Source organism: Oryctolagus cuniculus, chromosome 19 (assembly GCF_051225735.1).
Source record: "Oryctolagus cuniculus isolate XC-2025 breed Fujian yellow rabbit chromosome 19, ASM5122573v1, whole genome shotgun sequence".
NCBI lineage: Eukaryota > Metazoa > Chordata > Mammalia > Lagomorpha > Leporidae > Oryctolagus > Oryctolagus cuniculus.
In genome coordinates, this window is record NC_142885.1 from 41,548,617 (window position 1) to 41,565,138 (window position 16,522).

The window sequence follows — 16,522 nt, forward strand, 5'->3', positions numbered from 1 at the left end:
CCCTGCTTTAGAACTGGAAAAATATGTATCATATACAATGTTAATACTGTTGTACAATTATTTATAGACTCAAATCTCTATCAAATTGCCAATGGAATTATTTCCATAACTAGAAAAAATCCCAAAAATTCATACCTCAACACAAAAACCCTGATAGACAAAGTAAACTTGGGAAAAAAGAAAAATATTTATAGGAATTGAGATGCCTTAATTCAATATACACACAAACACATACAGATTTTATGACTAAAACAGCATGTTTCTGGCATAAAAACAAACACATAATAATGAGACATGCTAGAGAGTGCATGAATGAATCCACACGTCTGTATCCAAATGATCCTTGACAGTGGTGTCAAAGCACACACTGGGAAAAGAACAGCCTCCTCAATACATTGTGATGCGATAGCTGGATCTCTATATACATAACCTTGAATGAAACTTGAACCTTAACAACTCACTTCATACAAAAACCTAGTAGAAATGAATTGAAAACCTGAATATTTGACCCAACACTATGAAATAACTAGAAGAAAACTTGAGAAAAGTGTTCAATACAAAGTAAGAAGCTTTCCTACAGCAAAGGAAATAATTAAGATTAACGAAGCAATCTATAATATGGAAGAAAATTTTATACGCTATTAACATAACAAAATATTAGTATCCATTATATATAAATAATTCAGAAATATGACTTTTGTTTACTTTAGTGGTTAAGACATCCATTTTCCTCACCATAGTGCCTGGGTTTGGTTCCTAGGTATGGCTCCTGATTCCAGCTTTCTACCATGCACAGCATGGGAGGCAATGGAGGTAACTCAAGTAATCGAGTTTTTACCTCCCACATGGCAGGGCTAGTACATGTTCCTGGCTGTTGGCTCAAGCCTTGGACCAGTTCTAGCTGCTGTGGGCATCTGGAGAGTCAAGAAGTGGATTGAGATTCTCTATATTTCTGTGTCAGTCTAACTCTGGCTTCATCAGGTGCTGAAATAATACTAAAAATTTTAAATGATTGAATATCAAAAAATACACCCAGATAATCCAATCAGATTGAGAAAAAATATGGAGAAAACACTTCTTTAAAAAATTCATGGGGAATTCTTAATAGCACTAAGTCTCGAAGGAAGTGAAAATCCAATCCCCAACATGTCTTTTCACTTAAGTTAGAGTCTTGATTTTCAACAGATAGAAAAGTAACAAATGTGCGTGAGTGTACAGAGAAGTAGAAACTTGTACACAATTAGTGGGAATGTAAATGAGCACACCCACTATGGTACCAGCACTGTTCAAGGTCACTCCCTACTGAGGACTTGTCCTAGTGTGGCCCCACGATTGAATCTCCCCTCAGAGCAGGCAGGGCCCACAAGAGTCTTAGTGGCTTCTCCCACCTCTCCAGAGCTGCTGCTCCTATCCACCCCCCAAGCTCCAAAGCAGAAAATGGGGCAAATTTCTATATATGTTGGCAGTTTTATTATGTCTTTGTCATTAAAACTTGACTTCTAAACAGATACTGTCCAACACCCTGTTTCCATTCCTGAAGATTAAACTGCTGCTCTAATACACCACTCTGCACCCCCGCACATTTCATCCTCTGTCATTTGCACCTCATTTATTGGGTTGTTATGTGTGCATTCTAAAAACAATGTAAAATATAGGAAGGTGGATAAATCCTAATTTTATAAACATCAAAGCAATTAGAAGACCCTTGGTACTCAAATCCTACTATATTATGAAAAATATCTTACATATTGTGTGTGTGCTTATCACTGCCTTGCATGTTCTTTAGCACCAGAAAAGATGTAATATTTTAATATAGTGATTGGAGGTCTTCAATGTGAGCCCATGGTATTCATATTGAAACAGTTATGGGTAAAATCTCTGTGTTCAGTTGCTTCTCCAGCACAAGGCTCCTAGAGATGGTCTAGGACATCAGCATTAACAGGGGGAATTGTTAAAGAAACATTTCATGGGCTCCTCTGGAAAACTATATGATCATGATTTCTTAGAGCAGGAGACTGAATGCCATACAATTTATGTGCACAATGAAGCTGGGTGAGATGAAGTGTTGAGTTAAATGTATCTTAGCCTAGAGTTCCAATGAGAGTCACATGGCCAATTTTACAAACATGTGCTCTCTGTCCCATGTATTCTGTCTAATGGTTTGGGGGGGAGCAGAAAAGATTTTTTTTTTTGACATGCAGAGTGGACAGTGCAAGAAAGAGACAGAGAGAAAGGTCTTCCTTTGCCGTTGGTTCACCCTCCAATGGCCGCCACGGCCGGCGTGCTGCGGCCAGTGCACCGCGCTGATCCAATGGCAGGAGCCAGGTGCTTATCCTGGTCTCCCATGGGGTGCAGGGCCCAAGCACTTGGGCCATCCTCCACTGCACTTTCCTGGCCACAGCAGAGAGCTGGCCTGGAAGAGGGGCAACCGGGACAGAATCCGGAGCCCCGACTGGGACTAGAACCCCGTGTGCTGGTGCCGCAAGGAAGAGGATTAGCCTATTGAGCCACGGCACCGGCGAATTGTGTCTTTAAATGACGATAGCTAATGGAGATTCAGTTAAAATAGACACAAGTGCTGTAGAGATTTTTTACAGAGCCCTGTTGACTCTGTGGTTGTTAATGTGTTGTGTGTTCCAGTATTGTTAATGGAATAGATTTTAAATGTCCTCACCAGAAAGAAGTAAATAGATAGGATGCAAATATTAATTATCATGTTTGAATCATCATTTGATATTACTTGTATCTTAGTATCATGCTGTACCACATAAGTAAACCTGCTTCTTATTTATAAATTAAAGTGTAAAAATGAAATGAAATGAAAGACAGTAAGAACAGAATTAATAAATCTAATTTTTGAAACTAAATTAAGAAAAATGATAATTGTTCATTCCTTGCTGATGAGCACAAAATGCCTCAAGAAACTTGATCTGTAGATAACCTTAATTTCTCTATGTAGACAGTGAAGAAGGTTTAGTCTATCTTAGTAGCCTGAATTCATTTTCTGATCCAGGGGACTGCAGTACAGGATGAGCAGGTTCTCCAGTCCCTTCCCTCCCCCCGCTTTTTTTTTTTTTTTTTGACAGGCAGAGTGGACAGTGAGAGAGAGAGACAGAGAGAAAGGTCTTCCTTTTGCCGTTGGTTCACCCTCCAATGGCAGCCGCGGCCGGCATGCTGTGGCCGGCGCACCATGCTGATCCAATGGCAGGAGCCAGGTGCTTATCCTGGTCTCCCATGGGGTGCAGGGCCCAAGCACTTGGGCCATCCTCCTCTGCACTCCCTGGCCACAGCAGAGAGCTGGCCTGGAAGAGGGGCAACTGGAACAGAATCCGGCACCCCGATCGGGACTAGAACCTGGTGTGCCGGCGCCGCAGGCGGAGGATTAGCCTATTGAGCCACAGCACCAGCCCTCCAGTCCCTTCTAAACCCATTCCTTACACTGCTGATCTGAATATCGCCTTCTCTTATTATAACATACTGGGGTGCAGTGGTGAAACTACTTTTTTATATAAATGGAGTTATATTTTATGCATCTCCTGCAAAATTCTCAAAATATCTTTGTGCTGTGGATGACCAGTCATAGGTTTTACACAGCTGTTCATAAAATATAGTCAAGTTAATGAAAGAAATATTGTTGATTTGTGGAATTTAACAATAAACACAAGGTACACTTTGCAATGAAGATTACATATTATTTTATCTAAGTCAAGAAAAGTACAACAATCTGCATAGAAATGACACCCTTCCTAAAATAATTATTCCATGAATATTAGATATCAGACTAAAAAAGCTATTTTTCCCTAAAATGTTGAATCATTTTATCTAAAAATAGCCTGTTGAATGCTATAAAATCCTTCTTTCTTTCCTCGCACTGCTCTTTGTTTCTAATCTCAGCCCACAGACTTTGTGGTCAATCTTTTGTTCTTGGTACAGTCACTGGTGTTATTTCCCCCACCATAATCCACAGCTATGTATTTTGGGGCTCACAATATTGAGAAAAAAGAGAAAACCGATACAATGACAGTGAGCTTGATCTGCATTACCTGTCTTCTGAGAGTTTCATAGGCTTCACCCTCAGCCCTGGAACAAACTGTTATTCACATCTCACAGCAAAGATTACAATGCGCCTCAGGTTTATATATTTTTTAACAAATCAATTGGAATGTGCATGCATTTACACAGTGACAAACCTGTTATTGACCTCTATGAATTTCACCACTATATTTTCTTTCTCCTATTATTTGCACCAAATTATTACAGACACTTTTGTGGATTTTATGTTAGATTTCCAAATTCAGCAAATTTAAATACTGAGCACCTAATTAACTTTAATTCCAGTTAAACTATAAATGATTTTCAGTAAAATATTTGGTAAGCGTCAATTTTCTTTTGATAGCATGAAGTTAGAATATATTTTTGTTAAAAATCATCTAAAATTTGTATTTAATGGATATTCTGTATTTTATCTTGTAACCTCTGCTCTTAGGAACAACAATTATTTGCAATCCAGCAGCAACACCAATGCCTTCAGAGTCTTGCTACAATAGTGTGTTACCATCCTGTAAGTGAGCACTTAACATTTCATGGTAGGCATGCATCAGAGAGAGTGAACTGTATATATCTTGAGTTCAGGGAGCAAACACGAAAATTACCATCTGTGATATTTTATCCACTACTGCTTATTGTCCTTTTTTATTCACAATGCATGGATTACAATAATAAAATAATTGAGGTATAGATTCATAAAGTAATTAATACATACACTAATGATCTGTGCTATACAAATTTTTCTAACATTGAAGTGGGACCTTTAAAATCTGGATATCATTGTGACTGTTACTTTAAGCACCATGACTCTGGTGCTTCTTCTGGGTTCAGCCAGAGAGTAAATCCAAGTGTGCCAAAGTTGTAGAGCTTGGTGGTGGCAGCAACATATGGGTTCACTTCGTCAGCTCAGATGAACATGTCCTTTTGGTAGATGCAGCTTTTAGTGAAAGATTAGCAAACAAAATCAATTCCTGGTTTCTCCATTTTTAAAAATTTTTAATAATTGTTTATATAAAAGGAACAGATGTCATGTATTTCATATATACTGTTTAAGAACATAATGATATTTCCCACTGTCCCTCCTTCCCCTCTTTGCTCCTACTCTCATGCCATCTTTCTTTCTTGTTTTCCTTTTAGTTTTTGCAATGATATGATTTAAATTTAAATTATAACAACAAGCTTATGTATATGCTCATTATCATCTATAGATGTTTATATAAGAGACAAGAACAAAAACTCCTAACATTTCTGTATTAAGTTACACATTTATGTTGATGAAACTACAGTGCTGTAAGTATCCTTGAAATATTATCACATCCTAATCAACCTCAGAAAAGGGAGAGAATGTTGGAGTTGGCTGGTTTTCTCATCAACATGCAGCTAAATTGTTCTAATTCTTTGCCATATATTAAAGGTCCCCTCTGAAATTTATGTTGAAATTTAACTGTCATTTTAGGAACTGATTTGGCTATGAGGGCTCCACCTTCACGAGTGTGACTGATGCCTCATAAAAGAACACTTTGGTCCCCCCTTGCTCTCTGGCCCCTTCTCCATGAGACAATGTAACAAGAAGACCCCCATCGGATGGAAGTTTCTCATAATTGAACATCATGCTCTCAAGAATTGTGAGAAAAAGCATATTTAAAGTTTTATGTATTCTGTTACAGCAATATGAAATGGACTAGCACACTCTGGAGTAAAATCTAATATTATCATTTTTTCTATATACAAAGCAATAGCATCCTAAATAATGGAAAAATTCTAACATTGGATATATCTTAAATAAGACTTCAATAAAATTAGGCTAATTTTTGAGGATCTAAGATATTCTCAAAGAACGGGTGAGTGTACCTGTATTAAGTAAATTGGCAGTAAACTGTCACCATCTGATGATTATTTTGAAACCCATATATATCACCACATGAATTTATGTGTTTTCTACACAATAATGGAAAGCTGGACTTTGACAGCACAACCTGTGAAATGAAGGCAGTTCACATAGGGATTTCTGGGATGGAAACTAAGAGATATTCAATACCATTCTGCAGATAGGAAGTTAGAATGGAAATGTCTGTTAAATAGAATAATGCTTGCTGGTGATGAGGGATCATTTGTTATTGCTTTGTTTGTTTTTCAGACATACATGTGTTTCCTCCATGATATAAAGATGATCAGTTTCTACTTATATTGCTGTGAATAAATATCTTCTTTTTCAAACTGGCATTGAAATGACAGCCAACACATTCCTCCTCCTCTTTCACATCTTCACACTCCTGCTAGATCACAGGCCTAAGCCCACTTACCTGACCACCTGTCACCTGGCCTTTGTCCACATTGCATTGCTCATCACTGTGTTATTTTTGTTCTCTCCAGACCTGTTTGAATCACTCAATTTTTGCAATGACTTCAAATGTAAGACTTTGTTCTACATCAGTAGGGTGACGAGGGGCCTCTCCATCTGCACCACCTGCCTCCTGAGCATCATCCAGGCCATCACCATGAGCCCCCGAGCCTCCTGGTTGGCACAGTTAAAATAAAATCCACACTTTCATTTTTTTTATTTCTTCTTCTTTATTTGGTTTCTCTATGTTTCAGTACTAGCATGATCTTCCACACAGTGGCAGCTTCCAATGTGACCCAGATCAGTCTGATGGTTCTCACTAAGTATTGTTCATTTTTCCCCCATAAGCCACTGCATCATGGGTTTAATGTTTGCTTTGACAACATCCAGGGACATTTTTCTTATAGGAGTTATGCTGTTATCAAGTGTGTACATGGTCATCCTATTGCTCAGGCATCAGAGGAGGTCCCAGCACCTTCATAGCTCCAGCTTCTCCCCAAGATTCTCCACAGAGAAAAGGGCCACCCAGACCATCCTACTGATGGTGGGTTTCTTTGTGGTCGTGTACTGGGTGGACTTCATCATCTCCTCCTCCTCAATGATACTGTGGACATATGACTCAGTTATCTTAGGTGTCCAGAGTGTTGTGGTCAATGCCTATGCTGCTGTCAGTCCATTGGTGCTTATCAGTTCTGATAAGAGGATACTCAATATGCTGCACAACATTCTGTGGAAAAGATTTTGATTTTCAGAAGTTAATGATACAAGTGATTCCCTTGCATTGGGTGTGTGGTGTGGCAGTTAAGGCAGGGCTTGGGATGCCCACATCCTGTATTGGAACTCTTGAGCTTGAAGCTTGTCCCTGTTTCTAATCCAGGTTATTGTAAATGCACTGAGCAGTACAGCAGATGCTTTCTAAAGTACTTATTCCTGCCACATGGTAGTACCAGATGGAGATCTACAATTCTGGTGTTGGCTTGGCCTTCACATGTTCCTATGTGATCATTTAGGTATTAAACAAGCAGATGTATGATCCTTCCTTCCTTCCTTCCTTCCTTCCTTCCTTCCTTCCTTCATCCCTTCCTTCCTTCCTTCCTTCCTCTCTCTCTTCTATCTGCCTTTCAAGTGAGTTAAAAATAAAAAAATTTTTGAAATGGTTGTATGCAATTGAAATTTCTGACACAAGTTATTCTGGTAGAATGGGTTCCTATATTACTAATTAAATTGTACAGAATTATACTTTTCTTACATCCAAATACAAGAAATCTATATTTTTCCAAAATTGTATTCCTTTAATACAAAATCCACCATAATGGAAGATTTAATTATATATTTCAAATATTTAGTTTATATGATTGTTTTCCAAATATTGCTACTCAACTTTATCTATTATTTCTCATTCTTGTTTTTATTTCAAATTTTATTTGACATGTATTTATATGCATAATTCAAATATCTAATATCTGTGAAACTTCATTTTCATGGCTTATTTCTCTGTATGTTCCATTATTTCCATTTTGGTTCTCATATTTGCTCTGCTTTGTTACTTGGAAAAACTCTAGTAGCACGTCTAGTAGTTCCTCTGCCTCACAAAAGAATAATATATATAAATATATATATATACAAATATATTTTAAAAAGAACAGATTTTTCCAATTCTGATGCTTGAAAATTAGATTAATTGAATCACTTTTTTATTTTTGATATTCACTTGCTTTAAAAGTTTGACATGATCCATACAACAATAGTCACACACTATTTAAGTGAAAGTTTCATACATTTTGATGTTATGAATGGGTTCTATAATTATGATCAAATTAAAGAGAAACTTTTGAGAAATGAAATTTGTATTTCAGAACCAAGAATGACTTGTGACTTGGCAGCACTCAGGGTCAAGAAATGTTCACAGAGCTGACTCAGCCGTGTGGTATTTACAAATGGTACATGGAAACACAGTACTGAACTAGCTCATTAGGCTAAGGGTGAACAGCCACCTCATTCTTACATCCTGAGAATGGCTGACGTGTAGCTTTAGTGATTGCCTGAAATAAACTCACCATCAAGAATGAAATCCATGGCTAGCGCTATGGCTCACTTGGCTAATCCTCCGCCTGTGGCGCCGGCACCCCAGGTTCTAGTCCTGGTTGGGGAACCAGGTACTAGTCCTGGTTGCTCTTCTTCCAGTCCAGCTCTCTGCTGTGGCCTGGGAGGATAAAGGAGGATGGTCCCAGTGCTTGGGTTCCTGCACCCGCGTGGGAAACCGTGAGGAAGTATCCAACTCCCGGCTTCGGATCGGTGCAGCACCGGCCTTAGCGGCCATTAGGGGAGTGAACCAACGAAAGGAAGACCTTTCTCTCTGTCTCTCTGTCTACAACTCTCTCTCTCTGTCTCTCTCTTTCAGTGTCTAACTCTGCCTGGCAAAAAAAAAATGAATTCCAAAATTGGGTTTTTACTTTTTTTAAGAGCTAAGTGAGGTTGAAGTGTGAAGGTCTAGAGACAGCCTTGGCAAATTTTTAAGGTAAGGTTATATTTTCCTTAATCTAATAAAAACTCCATGGTACTTGCCTCTATGTGTGCAGCAGGCCCCTTGAGGCTCCAGGGAGTTTCACTAATCCCCATTCCACCAGAGGACCAACATTAATCTATACTCAGTGCCCAGAGATTAGCCATTTTTGTTTTTTTGGTTATCAAAACCATGTAGTGCCCATTGTTTTATGTTTACTTTCTTTCTGTAATATTAATGTTTTTGAGATCTGTTCTCTTTGTAACATATCACCATTTAAGTAATTTTGATTATTAAAGAGTTTTCCATAATAAAGACATATCACATTTTTTCCAGTCACTGGTAAATATTTGGATTATTTTCACATTTAGCTCTTGATAAGCGCTGCAGTGAGCCTTTATGCAGATAGATGTTTTCATGTATTTTGGGTATGTAAGTAGGATTTTAATTACTGGATCATATGCTAATTTTCCTTTTAAATTTTTATTTATTTATTTGAAAGGCATAAAAGGAAAGAAACAGAAACAAAGGCATACAGAGAAAGTTCACATACCCTGGTTTATTCCCCAAATACCTAAAATAGTCATGACTGGGCCAGGTTGAAACAGTATCTGGAAACTCAACCCAGTTCTCCCAACTGGGTGGCAGGAATCAACCAATTGAACCATCTTTTTCTGCCTCTCAGGAGTGCACTAGCAGGAAGCCAGGATTAAGAACAGATACAGAACTATAAACTAGATACTCCAATATGAGGTGCAGGTGTCTCAAATTAGTACCTTAGCTGCTATACCAAATGCCACCCCCCCATGTGATAATTCTATTGTGACAATTTGAAAAGCTGCCAGGTTACTTTTACAGTGGCTGTACTATTTTATTACTCTCTATCAGCAACATTCAATGATTCCATATTCTCCATATCCTTGAATTGTTTTTCACTGCTGTTTAGAACCATTGTACAAGCAAGTGAAGTGTTATTTTTCACATTTTTATTTGCTATTTTATTGCTTTATTTACTGTTCTCAAATTACCACTGGTGTTGAGAATATTTCATATAGTTATTGAAAATTTATGTATGCTTGTCATACATGTCAATTCAAATGTCAATTCAAATCTGTACTAATTTCAAATTCCTGGTCTTTTATGTGGTAGAGTTCATTATGAAATCAGCATCACTTCTTAAAAATTTCTTTCTAAGATATGAATTCATTTTGTTGCTATTTCTGATGCTATCATATTCTTTTTAAAAGAGATTTATTTATTATTTGAAAGGTAGAGTGACATCATTAGGAAGAGGAATTGGAGGAGAAGGAGCGAGAGGAGAGTGAGAGGAAAAAAGAGAAAGAAACTTTCCAACTTCAGGTGTTCTCCCTAATTACCTGCAATAGTTGGAGATGGGCCAGGCCAAGGTCAGGAGGTGGAGGTCCACCTGTGTCTCCTGTGTTGTTGACAGGAACCAAACTAATTGTAACATACATAGTATTTTTCTTGCATAGCCAAAACTGGCTTCTGGCTAAAGCCAGCCCCCCCCCAAGCTGTTGTGGGCACTTGAATGAACCAGGAGATGGAATATACACTCGCTCTGTGTCCCTGTCTCTCTCTCTCCCTCCCTCTTTCTCTCTCTCCCTCTCTATCATTGTCTTAGTCACTTTAACATTCAGCTAAATAATAAATAAGCTTAGGAAATGTTTGTAACATTTTATAAATATATGAAGATTCATTGAAAAGAAGATGAAGTAGTATACTTAGAATTATAATAAGCATCATCAAAACTATCACAAATCAATTTTTGGTATACAATAAGGATAAAAAACATAATGAAAGTTAAATAATTTTATTGGGAAAATCAGCAGGTTAGTAAGATATGAACATAGACAACATTTTAACCAGTAAACAGAGTGAATGCCATTTACAAATGGTAAGAAGAAATTTTGAAAATTTCAATGTTTTAGGGTCCAATAATGTTGTGAAAATATTAGCTTCTACTAATGCAGACTCTGGAAGGCAGCAGTGGTTCAGGTAGTTGGGTTTCTGTTACCTAATGGGAGTTCTGGACTGAGTTTATAGTTATTGGTTTTGACCCCAGTTCAACCCTGCCTATTATGGGCATTGGGGAGTGAACCAAGGGATGGGAACTCTCTCTCTCTCTCTCTCTATGTCTATAGAAACATGCCGTTCAAGTAAATAAATAAAATTTTTAAAAGGAAAAACAAAAGAAAATATTAATCTACAAATCCTATATTTTCTCAACCATGAAGTGACAGGTAGAACTACTAATTAAAATGTGACCAAGATGTCATTCAGAGAAATTTATGTTTTATTTAAATCATCTTATTTAACAGTTGTATCAAATGAAACATCCAAATAAATTATTTTTGAGGAATCAGAAAAGTGGTAAGTAAGTATTGTGATGATTACCTGAAAAAATGAATTCAGGTAACTAACTCGGCTAGTAACTTCTAAAAAAGTTATCTTTTATGACAAAAATATTAATTATGGCAATATTCTCATATTAATCACTATTATATTTGGATTTCCATAAATTTGTATAAAATATAAATTTACCTATACAACATTAAAAATAAGACAAATTGATAAATCATTATTAATATATTTGTATATTATACTTTCATGAAATGTTCCAAATTGAGAAACCTGGTATTACTTTTTAGACTTTTTGTCTGCCACAAACAATTTTTGTAAAATGTTATACTCCTGTGCATTTGGTGTATGCATGCATGTGATAAAATATATGCCACATGTTCTCAAAACACTTCTAATATAATAACTAAATGTACTCAAGAAGTTGCAAACATCCTTAAAAGGTCCAACAGAGTCAAAAGGAAAATTGGAGAATTTCCCAATATCAAACAAAACTCATCAGAAAGCCAGAGGAAAAATCAAACTGAGAGACAAGTGCTACCCTAGGGACACTGCCTGGACATTTAACTTTCTCTGTGACCAACTGGAGTAAACAAGAAAATACAAAAACTGGAGACTTTTCAAGGATCAAAGCACACCAAATATGAGAACCAAATTGGAAGTAAAGGTGCAAACACAGAAATAAGCCACAAGAATGAAGGTCCCCAGAAATTATATATCAGAATTATGTTTCAAATATTTAAATAATTAAACAGAAAATGAAAAAAATGAACTAGTATGAGATGAGAAATAATAAGATGAGGGAACCCAAAATTTGATAGCCATATGTAGAAAAGAACCAAATGAAATGTAAATATTTGAAAAAATGGAATAAAGTAAGCAAAAATAAAACACAGAATTTAGAGATTAAGCTCAGGTGATGAGAGTAACGAACTGGAAGATAAGCTGCAAATTATATCACAGGGTGACATTGCATTAGAACATATAAATTTAGTTATGTGACAACTGGAATGAGAATGAAAAAACACATTTACTTTTATTTTTAGATTTATGAATTTTATACAATTATGAAATATATTAACCCAGTAAAATAATTATAAATACCAAATACATCAACCAAACATAAGGCATTGATTTCAGCACATCATTGTATTTAAAAAAAAAAGAGATAAATAAATAGAAGCATTCAAACACATATAAATGTTAAACTGCATGACCAGGTCGAAGTACAATTGGAGAATAGAGAAAAAGAAATACAACCTAAAAAGTGATAGAAGAATCTACACAGCCTTTTTATAATCCAGAAAAGAGAGATACCAAAATTATCATTGCTGACAGAAATGGATAGCCATGTAACATTTGAATACTTACCTATTTTTAATTAAAAAAGTAAAATAAAAATATTTTCCAAAGGAAGACATGAAATATTTGATTGCCATCACTTTAAGAAGAAAGAGAAGTTTTCCTGTCCGATTTTCTGAAATCAGAATGAAAAACAAGAAACTTTTGTAAACATATGGGAATCTGAAATAATGCTGGATGTTGAATTAAAGAAATTTAAATTCTGGACAAAATGGTTCTCAAAGCATTTAGATATAAGAAAAGTATAATTCTATACAATTGAATTAATCAGGTAGAAACTTGAGGTACTAGAATAATTTATATGTTCTCAAATACAGCTATTGCAAGACAGTTATTTTTAAATTATTTATTTGTTTTTACTTAATGTTAGAAAAAAGAGAGATGATAAATAGATAGACAGATAGATGATAAGTAGATAGTTAAAAATATATTTGCTTGTTCATTGTTGCTGTGCACAGCCAGGGTTAGGCCAGCCCAAAGCCAAGATCCTAGAACTCCAGATGTCACTCCCATGTGGGCGACAGGAACCCAAGTACTTGAGCAAACACATGCTGCCAATTACACTGTGCACTAACAATAAGCTGGATCAGAAACAAAGGCAGAATTCAAACCTAGGCACTCCAATATGGGATGCGGGCATTCCAAGTGGTACCTTAACTGCTGAACAACATGTCCACTGAAAGACAACCATTTTTGTCATCAATCTGTTAAAACCAAAAGGTTTTCCATGACATATTGTGCAAAAAATTGAGTATCCTCTTATCAGAACTGATAAGCACCAATGGACTGACAGTGGCATAGACATTGACCACAACACACTGGACACCCACGATAACTGAGTCATATGTCCACAGTATCAAGGAGGAGGATGAGATGATGAAGTCCACCCAGTACATGACCACAAAGAAACTCACCAGCAGCAGGATGGTCTGGGTGGCCCTTTTCTCTGGGGAGGATCTTGGGGAGAGGCTGGTGCTGTGAAGGTGCTGGGACCTCCTCTGATGCCTGAGTAAGAGGATCACCATGTATGCACTTGAGAGCAGCATGACACCCACCAGGAAGACGTCCCTGGATGTTGTCAGGGTGAACATCAATCCCATGATGCCAGGCATTATGGGGGAAAATGAGCAGTATTGAGTGAGAGCCATCAGATTGGTCTGGGTCTCATTGGAAGATGCCACAGTGTGGAAGAGTGTGGTAGTGCTGAAAGACAAGCAGACTAACCATATGAAGAAAAATAAGTAGAAGATGAAATGTGTGCATTTATATTTAAACTGTGCCAACTGGGAGGTGTGGGGGCTCATGGTGATGGCCTGAATGATGCTCATGAGGCAGGTGGTAAAGATGGACAGGCCCTTCATCACTCTGTTGATGTAGAACAAAGCCTTACACTTGAAGTCATTCCATACATTCAATGACTCAAACAGGTCTGGAGAGAGCAAAAACAGCACAGTAGTAAGCAAAGCAATGTGGACTAAGGCCAGGTGACAGGTGGTCAGGTCAGTGGGCTTAGGCCGACGATCCAGCAGGATTGTGGAGATGTGAGAGAGGAAGAGGAAGGTGTTGGCTGAGATTCCAATGCCAGCTTGATAAAGAATGCATTTATAAACAGCCATGTAAACAGAAATTGAGCTCATCTTAATATCAGTGAAGAAACACATGCAAGTCTGAAAAGTAAACAAACAAGAACGGTACATCTCATATCATCAGATGGCATTATTCTGCCTACTAGAAATTTGCTTTCTAACTCCCTATCTTCACAATGAAATTTGATCTCTGTAGTTACAGTTTCCATCACAGAAATTTATTTTGTGAACTCTATTCTATTCATGAGAATATTGTCAAAATCCAGCTTTCAAGCTTCAAGTGGAAAACATCATAAATCCTTCACTTTCTTGCTACACATGTGATTGCACAATAGTTTCCCATGCATTGAGAAATTTTTGGATCCTCAGTAGAAAGCATAATTCCCTTCAAATTTTATTTAACATAGATTCAATGTTAAAATAGTTCCATTATTTAGCATGCTATTACCTCAGATAGAAGCATAAGTATCCTCCCTAATTTTTTTTAATCTAGAGTGTCTTATTCTACTTATGGTGCTATAATATCATTTCTAAATTTTTACAGATTATATTTGAAAGACTGTTACAGAAGCATAGGCAAAGAGAGAGAGAGAAAGACTTTCCATCTGTTGGTTTACTCTGCAAAGATCTGCAACAGCTGGAGCTGGACCAATCCGAAGCTAGGAGCCAGGAGCTTCTTCTAGGTCTCCTTTCGTGGGTGCAGGGGCACAAGAACTGTTTTTTTTTTAACTTTTATTTAATGAATGTAAATTTCCAAAGTACGACTTATGGATTACAATGGCTTCCCCCCCATAACGTCCCTCCCACCCACAACCCTCCCATTTCCCACTCCCTCTCCCCTTCCATTCACATCAAGATTCATTTTCAATTATCTTAATATACAGAAGATCAGCTTAGTATACATTAAGTAAGGATTTCAACGGTTTGCTCCCACACAGAAACATAAAGTGAAAAATAATAGATGATTTTTTTAAATGATGATGAAATCAGATCAGACCTATTGTCATGTTTAATCCCAGTGAGAGTCAAGTTGGGAATTGATAATTTCTTTTTTTTTTTTTACAGAAGATCAGTTTAGTATGCATTAAGTACAAATTTCAACAGTTTGCACCCCCATAGAAACACAAAGTGAAATATATTGTTTGAGTACTTGTTATAGCATTAAATCTCAATGTACAGCACATTAAGGACAGAGATCCTACATGAGGAGTAAGTGCACAGTGACTCCTGTTGTTGACTTTACCAATTGACACTCCTGTCTATGGCATCAGTAATCTCCCTATGCTCCAGTCATGAGTTTCCAAGGCTATGGAAGCCCTCTGAGTTCTCCGACTCTTATCTTGTTTAGACAAGGTCATAGTCAAAGTGGAGGTTCTCTCCTCCCTTCAGAGAAAGGTACCTCCTTCTTTGAAGACCTGTTCTTTCCACTGGGATCTCACTCACAGAGATCTTTTTGCCAGAGTGTCTTGGCTTTCCATGCCTGAAATACTCTCATGGGCTTTTCAGCCAGATCCGAATGCCTTTAGGGCTGATTCTGAGGCCAGAGTGCTATTTAGGACATCTGCCATTCTATGAGTCTGCTGAGTATCTCACTTCCCATGTTGGATCACTCTCACAGGGGCACAAGAACTTAAACCATCTTTTACTGCTTTCCTAGGCCATAGCAGAGAGCTGGATTGCAAGCGGAACAGCCTTAACTCAAATTAAGACTCAAAAAGGATGCCGATACTGCAGGTGGTGACTTTACCCACTTTTTCAAATACAACACAGTGCCAGCCTCCATGTACAAATTTTTAAATGAGAGAAATTTTTCTCACTGTCCAAGATTGAGGAATGTTATGTGATGAGTGCCTTATTTATTCATAATCCCACAGTACAAGGGGAAGGATCAAGAGAGTAAGGGGGCTAATGTGCCTTTTTATAATGGCACTAATCACAGCCAAGAAGTTAGAGCTGTCACAGCCTAATCACTTCCTACAATTTTGATTAAATTTTAACATGAATTTCAGAGAAAACATCTAAGCTATAGCAAAAGATTGTAACATTTTAGCTGTATATTGATGAGAAAAAAAACCAGAAAATTACCACATTTTCCTCCCTTTTCCAAGGCTGATAAGTATATAATTATATTATCAAGACCACTTACTCTAGTCCCATCAATAAAAATATGTAAGTTAATACAGAATTGTTGGGAGCTTTCATTCTTGACTCCTAGTTAGACATTTGCATCTGAGTTTGATACATTTATAATGCTAATTAAAATGCGTGTGTGTAAAATGGAGAAACCATGAGTTGATTACATAT

At 37.1% G+C, this 16,522-nt stretch overlaps 1 protein-coding gene and 1 pseudogene across 1 annotated transcript; one reads left to right on the top strand and one right to left on the bottom strand.

The window, feature by feature from the left end:
• On the top strand, positions 6,231 to 7,133 carry ORYCUNV1R-PS1622 (vomeronasal 1 receptor oryCunV1R-ps1622 pseudogene; annotated as a pseudogene).
• ORYCUNV1R1613 (vomeronasal 1 receptor oryCunV1R1613) lies at positions 13,340 to 14,248 on the bottom strand. The gene is given in 1 exon segment (NM_001167300.1): positions 13,340 to 14,248. A coding segment is annotated over 1 exon segment (909 nt).
• Between the last annotated feature and the right edge of the window lie 2,274 nt (positions 14,249 to 16,522).